Genomic DNA, 8,262 nt, shown 5'->3' with positions numbered 1-8,262 from the left:
GGAAAGAGAGCTGTTTTGAAAGAATAATGCAAAGGTTTGGAAGGAAAGCCGTGTACATTGTAATAGGAGATGGTGTTGAAGAGGAACAGGGAGCAAAAAAGGTAACCGTTTGTGGATGCTATGCTGGATTCTTCCAAGTTTTCATTCCAGTGACCCTTTCTTTACTTAAGCATTCGATGAAACTCCCTCTATTTGAAACAGTTTACAGTTGGTCTCATTTCTTTATGTGCAAAACGCTCAACAACCTTGTGAGAAATTTCCTACTGTAAATCCCCCCACCTTGGCAGCCAGTGCAATTTTTCAGGTAGTCGCTGTGTCACATGTTCCAGGGATCATTCTTGCTTAATAAAGATGGCTTTAAACACATGAAAAGGAAAACTCCAGTGTGTGATCTCAGATGAGCAAGCAGGGTGAATTTCTGATCTGCACATGTTGCTTTTGTAAATTCCAAATTATTGGAATTAGTTTTGAATTACTTACTAGAATATGCATATATACATACATGTATTTTTATTTATGACTCATTGAGATCATAGAGTGTAATGTCATTAGAGTGAGTACCAAAGGGACTAGTAATGAGTTGCTGCCTTTGTCAGTGATTTATGGATCAATGTGACTGATTTCACAAGCAAAATGAAATTGAGAAGAGGTACTGAATACAAAGTAGTACAGGAACTGTGAAACCAGTGTGGTCAGGAATAACAAGCCCTGGGTAATGTTTCCTGCTCACTGCATAGATGTGGCCCACTGGCAGAGGTGGCCTTAGAAAGAATTAAATGGACTGACCTGTGCATCCAGTTGTGTCCTCCAGTCATTTGTATCCACAGTCCACTGACTGGGAAATGAGAATTTTAGGGACCAGCTGAAGCTTCTTTGTTTTGGGTAGACTGTAACAGGAGAGAAGCTGAAGCCCCAGAGCTTGGAATAGATAAAATAAAAATTTGGGAAGACCAAAGCTCGCGTTCTGCTTATAGTGACTTGGGGGTGCTGTGGGGCTAGAGATCCAGCAAGGAATACCCTCTGCCATGCACATGGGCTGAGAGTGTGTTACAGAAACCCAGGAGTGGCAGAAACGTGGAGAATCCCAGCGACCTGATGGAAAGCAGGTACGTCAGCTGAATTGTACAACATGAGAATTGAAGAGCCAAGGCTTTCATTTCCTCATCTTTAGAACAGAAGCCTGTCTGGAATCCCCTTTTATTTGGCTTTACGGGGACAGGAATACAATGTGTTAATGGCAAGCATCCTTTGCAAGATGTCTTTGGGCATCCTGGCTCTTGTGCACCCGAGTTGAGATGCAGGAACTGACTGCATGAGTCCCATCTTCAGCAAACTGGTTAATTTTTAATAGGCACACAGATTACTGTTGTAGCTCAGGTGATGTACAAAATACTACATCAGAGGAACCCAGCTGAATCTTGTGCTGGAGGACCTCAGATTTCGTTCTGAATGAAGATCCTGCAAAGACTCTCCAAGCAGATTTGAGCTCATTGGGTGCACGAGGCCAAGAACAAAGGGATCCGAGAAAATGAGGTGATTGGCACCTGTTCTATCCCCAGAACTGTATCTTGGGTCCTCTTCAAAGCAGCAGAAACCCTCTTACAGTGTATTTCCCCTGGCCAGCGGAAGCAACAGTACCTGCCCCTGCCTTGGCGAACCAGCTAAATCTGCAGATGGTTCTCTAGTTCGTAAAGGGTTAAGGAGTTGTCAGAGCGGAGTCCAAAATGCATGACTGGGGATGAAGTGATAACAGCCTGCTGCTTTTGACAGCCCGGTGCCAGACTTCAAAGGCAGTGGGTCAGTGAACATGACTGCATCAAAGGCTGCAAGGGCTCTCTGGCTGTATGAAGAAGTGGGAAGGTTCAACAATCTTCTATAGGCAGGATTTCAAGCACCCTCTTGCTTGTGTCTCCTGGCCTAAGCAGCTCTCCCATTAGTGGAGCCCATTCTTTGGTGGGCTGTCGCCTCCTTTGATTGATGACAATCATTAGCCAGGGCTTCTGCACACCTGAGCTTTGTACACAAAAACGCAGGGGGGTGCAGGCAGAGAGCCCTTCACTGTTTTGCCTACAGCACTGATAATATCTCCATTTTAGTGGGTCATTTTTCTTCACCTGTCTGATTAAATCTGTAAATACTGAACAACAGGAGTGGCTCGGAGGCCAAGTTTCCTTCTTGTTTAAGAAAGAAAAATAGATAATTTAATGCAATGGGTTTAATAACAACCAGGGGAGGGGGTGGGAGAAGGAAATAACTTTTCCCCTTAAAGTGAAATTGCAGAACAGTGGATTCCAGTCACTTCAGCTGTCTCTGTTTGCTTGCTCTCTCTACACACACTAGCAAATAGCTTGAAGGAAACATTTGTTTACTGATGGCAACATAGCAGAGGGAAGCTTGAGTTGTATTTAAACAGTAGAGGTGTGTGAATAGACACTGTAAAACAAACCTCGGGAACCGCTGGAGTTGTTTTGACACAGGTAGGTGCGCTGGGAAAAGGCCCATCTCCCTTGATCGGAGTCGTCTGCCTGGGAAGCGTGTGTTCTCTACAGCGTTGTTGGAGCTGTTTGTCCAGAAGCAGTATGCTTGCAGCTGAATTATTTACAGTGACAAAGTACTCAGAAAATTTTGTTCCCACACTGGAAGGGGAGTAAGCCCTGTCCGGTAGGGCTTTCTGCATCTTTGTTACTGCATGCCTATCACTGACTGTACAGAACCAGTACTTTGGGAGGAAGCTAAGAAAATCACACGCCCAAATGTTGTTGAAAAAAATCTAAGTGCAATCTAAAATCTAAACTGTGGTTTTGATGTAAAGTAAAACTGCCTTAACTGTATTGGATAAGAAACAAATCCAGTCCAAGCCCCGGGCTCACCAGAACATACCAAGAAAAGCTGTATTTCACATCCCACAGCAGGTTCTAATTATCTTGAGGTTATCTCTTAGCAAGTAACCACTGGGATCCGAGCTCGTGCTAATGATCGCAGAGCTGTGTTGACACAGCGATGCTCTCCGAGTACCGTTTGTACCTTACCAGTTCACAGTTTCCATCTTGGGTCCCCCGTGTGATTGAACTGCACTTGTTTCACAGCTCTTAAAAAAATTGGTACTTTGTGCTCTTTCAGGTGCAAGTCTGGTTTTCCTAGAGTTATATTCACAATTTTCAAGAGACGACTCAAGATACAGAGTAGGTCACAGATAGGTGACCTTCCCAGGTTTTGTCCGGATTGCAAGTGGAACTGACTGGTTACAACTTGGACATTTGTGTACATGATTTTAGATTTATGACAGTCCATATGAACTGAAAAACAGGGGGGCAGGAGAAGACTATAAGATAGTCTCTCAAAAGTGCGATCAGGACAGTTTCTTGAGGACAAGCTGGCGTGTAAGCCCTCCCAGAGGCAGCCGTGTTACACTGAATGAATTGATCTGAGCCATGATGCCAGTTCCTGAATTGCCAGAAAATGCAGCATGAACTTGGAAAGGGACTTGGTAGAAAGCACTTTGACACCGTGTGGTATTACATTCTTTTGTGTACATTTTTGCAAATTTTAGTAACTTCATTTTATGCTCTATAGCGTTTACTTGTCTGTGAAGCACTGGCAACAGCTTTCGCTAGTAGTAAGTAGGACAACCCAGAAATTGGTGGTGTAGGGCAGGATTGTGCTGCTTTCTGGAGAGTCTAAGACTCTGTATAACTTGTTGCAATAGGTGAACATCGCTAAGTGGCAAGAGAAGTGTTTCTAAGCACACTGCAACTCTAGAAACATTCCTAATCAATCCATGAAAAAACAGGAGAGGGAAGTTTAGTAGCTAGTACATTCAGAAAGCCTGCATCCTGCATCATCTCTGAAGCGGGATGCTCCCAAATTGTGGAGGATCCATCTTCCTCTCTGCCTAGGAGAAACATACCAGTGGCCGGATGCTCCCACCCCCTTCCTTCTCTCCAAGATGAGCCTCCTTGCCTGTGACACCATGACAGCCTGGTGGCCCAAGTACAAAGCTCTGTTCCCGAGAGTGCAAACTAAGAAAGTTGTTTTGATCTCAGTATTAAACAAAAAACAAAAAATCCCCTCTTTTGGTTTCACTCTAGCACAACATGCCATTCTGGAGAATCTCTTGTCACGCTGACCTGGAAGCTCTTCGGCACGCCTTGGAACTTGAATATTTGTAGCAGACCCCAACATCTTAGCACTGTGAGGGCTTCACTCAAACTGTTACATCGGTTCCACCTATTCCTCAACATTTTCTTACTAAAAAAAAAAAAAAATCCCGCAGCAACTGCAGTTTTTCTTTTTTTTGAAGGAGAACCCTTTCAGTGGAAGCCTTTAAGAACTTGCAGCCAAAGAACATTGTGTCAAGTCCTTCCTTTGGACAGAGGAAAAGCCTTCAGCTAGCTCGCTGGGGATCCTGCAGTTGCATGGCTAAGCCGGGTGCAGAGCGCTGGAACTGCCTTTTTGCCATCAGTGAGAACCGCTGGAAGTCTTGGGTCCACTTGTCAGTTTTCCTGGTTTGAAAAGGGGAAGAGGACATAGTAAGGAGTCTCTGCACAGTACATCACGTCACATGGGACTTTCTGAAAACAAGAGTGAAACTGTTGATTTTTTTTTATTATTATTTTTTTAATTTATGAACTAATCTCATTAATCTGGTATTAAGCTCTGTACCTGTGTTTTTAATCTGGCTTTTTGGGGGGTGGGGGTGGGGAGAGTCTTAACCATTCTAAATTAATAGTTCATTTCTCCAGAACAAGCTCTGAGGAAAATCATACTGTGTACATTAATCATAAGGACACATGGTACTATTGATAAGAACTATAGCTGTGTTTTTAAATCGTACATAGATGGTATGTGGACTGTGCATGTGTCTACACGGTGCCTTATGCTGCCATCTTGGGTTTGGGGGCTGGGGGTGGGGGAAAAAGTACCCTGTGATGAGTGAAAGGCATTAAATAAAAACATGTTTACATTTTGGGGGACTAGAGTACCTGCCTTCTCTTCTCTCCAGCCACTCTTGGATCTAGAGGAGATGTACATACTCCTGGTTCAGGGTGGGGTTAGCCTGGAAGGGCTCTGGCCAGAGCCTCTGGGGTGCAAGGTGCAGCCTGTAGGCAGCTGCGGTGCCTGTTGGCGGGGCAAAGGCTGAAGCCAGTGGCTGTGTCCGCTGGGAGAGAGCACGGGCACTCGGCAAATCTGACTTGTCCTGCAAAGGAAGGTAATGAGCAAGCAAATACTGCAGCTGTGCGTATTTATTTTTATGTAAATAAATGCATCTACAAGTAAGCTTCAGCTTTAGGGTTTCTGCTGAGCTGGGCTGTTGATTCTTGCTGTCAAAATATTTCAGTTCTCTGGGCCTGGAGGAATCTCTAACTCACTTTCAGAACTGTTCGTTCTTCCTTGCTGCGGCACCAAATAACCTCAGAAGGATCAGGGCCTCACTGGAGCAAGACATTGGAGAGGTGCAGCAAGTAACACGATCCCGTTACCTGTCACGGTGAACCGAGATCCAGCGAGTAAGGGGTACACAAGTTACAGGTGTGACACAAGTGCTCCAGGAGCCGGAGCGATTCCTAACATTCATTGTGGGAAATGGATTCATTGCTGGATCCGAGGGGGGATTTTTGGCTGCACTAAAACAGACAATCTGGTCTCAAAATAATCTGATCTCAGTCTTTGGCTGAAGAGGTAGCAGCCATGCAGCAGCTGTAAAATGTGTTGGCTGAACTTGTCAACAGCAGGCGTGAACAGAGACCATCGATGTAAGTGCAGCCTTTGGAGGCATTTGCAAAGAGCTGCTCTCTGGGCTGAGCACAACACAAAATAAAATAACATGGTTTTTCTAGTATGGGTTTTGCTTGTCTTGGGGCCTGCTGAGAAGCGAGTCTGGCAGAATTTTTCCCTCAAGGTTTTCCAGCTGGAAGACTCACAAATGGGAAGTTTTATCACAAGTCAGGGAAATCAAACTCAATGGAGAATTGACGGATGCTTACAAGATAAGGACACCTGTAAATAAAACCTTTGAAAGAGGAACAAATGCCAGGGATGGCAGACTCCTAAGGAAGCACAACTTCAGCTTCTAGCAGCCTGCCAGTCAGCTAATTGCTGTTCCTTGAAATTGCAAATGTAACACCTGCCTTATTTGAGCCAATTACCCGAGCACTGATTTTTTCTCCTAAAGCTTCCCAGAATGTATGTGAACGTTCTCAAGCTCTTTTTTCTGTCTCCAAAGTCCTCGGCAGAGGCCTGTGCTCTGTTGGTGCCTGCTCATGATCCACGTACCATTGCCATCAGTGATTTCTCCATATTCCTCCCAGCTGATTTTTACTTCCCCACAGGTAACAGAGCTGGTGAGGGTGGGGCACACCAGCACGAGGAGCACTTGTTCCTTCCAGTCATTGTGGCATGCGTTCAGCTGTCGCTACAGCGAGAGTATCGGGGTTTCTGTTTCCTGGGAAGCTGTGATGGGTAGAACAGGGGATCTGCAACAACTTCTTACTCATGAACATCTAAAAGGCCTGGGGATGCACACGCGCACACACATACAGGCCACGCTCATCTCTTTCACCTGTGTTTTTATGTATTTCTACATTGTTACAGCATAGAATCTTTCCTTAGTCACAGGACTAACTGGACTGGAGTACAGCGATGGCATAAAAAGGTTCCCAAATAAGCTGCACTATAGCCATGTCCAAAGCAAGTCATGTTTGTTAGTACCATTATTAAAATGTATAGCTGATGCCAAAAGGTGTTCAGTATGTTAGCACCTATCTGAACCTCTCATACAGACTTTCTGTATCTTAAATAGAAAGGGGAGCATGAAAGATAATACCTGGTGAGATAACATGGGTTGCAGTCTTGAATGGGACTGTAAGCATGATGAGGGTGCCGTAGCTGCTATCACAGCTCCTTTCTGACACCTTAAGGACCAAAATACTTTCCAAAACAAGAAAAAAATCCCACCACCTGCACACCGACATGGCGTACCCATCCCATGTACGCCGATGTGACAAGTTCATCGCATTGCCAAGCGTACCCTTTGCTCTATCATATCCCTCTGGATCACTGATATGAATGCAATGCTGCGGAGTGAAAGAAATCAGCTTTTTAAAGCTACCAATTCCTGATTGCTAATTCCATGTTCAGATCCTCTCTACTCCATAATCTTAACAGGTTGCATAATCTTTTGTAAAGGAGGGACAGTCTCCCCTGGCAGCCAGGGTGAATGTGTCCCTACTAGAGTGAGCCTCTGCCACCACTTGGGCCCCCGACACAGGTGTTTTATTTCTGAAAAACCCGGGACTTTTAAAACACTAACACTGGAAGCAGTAACAGTCTGCACCTCAAATCACGCCGTGCAAACCCCTTTAAAATGTCCATTCCTGTTTAACTGTAGCAGAGCCACACTGGGCCCTGTTCCAGAAGGGAACAGGTGATGTTCGAGCAGGCAGCAGGTATTAGAAAGCAGAGCAAAGCTCAGGGTTAGCGGGGAGCACGCAAGCCTTCCACCCTTCAGCACCTGCACAGGACAGCGTCACCAGTGCAGTCAGGACTAAGGCAGCACCTCCGGCTGGGAGCAGCAGCCTCGCGCCAGGCTGCCACAGCCACCGCACCCGCGCTGCCGATGGTTTACTCTGCAGTGCACAAATGCTAAAAAGCCCATCAGAAACAGCAAAAAGCCTCCCCCATCCATGTGGCAAGGCTGCAGTCAAGGAAAGAAACCAGACTTTTTTTCTTCAGGAACAGGTGCTGATTTGGGGCTGTTTGGGGTTTTTTTCCCCCAAAAGGAGGGCAGACTGAGCATTTTGTCTTTCATAACAGAGACTGGATTTGAGTTGATGGCAAAGGTGCGCACTGCAAGCTGGCTTTAAAATATTTTAACAGCACTTTAAAGGCATTTTCCAGGCTATTGTTTACTCAGCATGGTTACTGTTTGCATTTTCAATAATTTGCTAATGAATGACAAATTTGGCTAAAGCTGGTTGCCTATTTGGGCCACAAATTTCTGAGACAGAAGAATCTGATGATTGCATTATTATATTAGGAAATTAAGGGCAGTAATTCACTTGTTACATGCATTTTAGAAAGGATGGCGTTTCAAGTGCCCATCTACTGTAAGTACGCAGCGGGAGTTACCGCTGTAAGAGCACCACAAGCTCTGGCCGCCTGCTGCGGCTCTTTGGGACGCGGCAGCTTCACAGCGGTGAATTGCTGCACCCATCTGTGCCGTGGCTCGCCATCCCACGAAGCGGGCGCTAAGGGCCACAGCCA

The 8,262-nt window shown here is 45.5% G+C and overlaps 1 protein-coding gene across 1 annotated transcript in view; it reads left to right on the top strand.

The window, feature by feature from the left end:
- The window catches only part of EYA2 (EYA transcriptional coactivator and phosphatase 2), a 57,916-nt gene extending 53,747 nt beyond the window's left edge, over window positions 1-4,169 (top strand). Inside the window, exons 14-15 of the mRNA XM_009637316.2 lie at window positions 7-101; window positions 4,089-4,169. Coding sequence (XP_009635611.1) covers window positions 7-101; window positions 4,089-4,169 — 176 coding nt within the window. The remainder of the gene's footprint in view (window positions 1-6; window positions 102-4,088) is intronic.
- The last annotated feature ends 4,093 nt before the right edge of the window (window positions 4,170-8,262 follow it).

The sequence above is a fragment of the Egretta garzetta genome, unplaced genomic scaffold (assembly GCF_000687185.1).
Source record: "Egretta garzetta isolate BGI_Z169 unplaced genomic scaffold, ASM68718v1 scaffold214, whole genome shotgun sequence".
Taxonomy (NCBI): Eukaryota; Metazoa; Chordata; class Aves; order Pelecaniformes; family Ardeidae; genus Egretta; species Egretta garzetta.
Note: the sequence above shows the minus strand (reverse complement) of the source record. Positions and strands in the feature narration are given on the sequence as shown.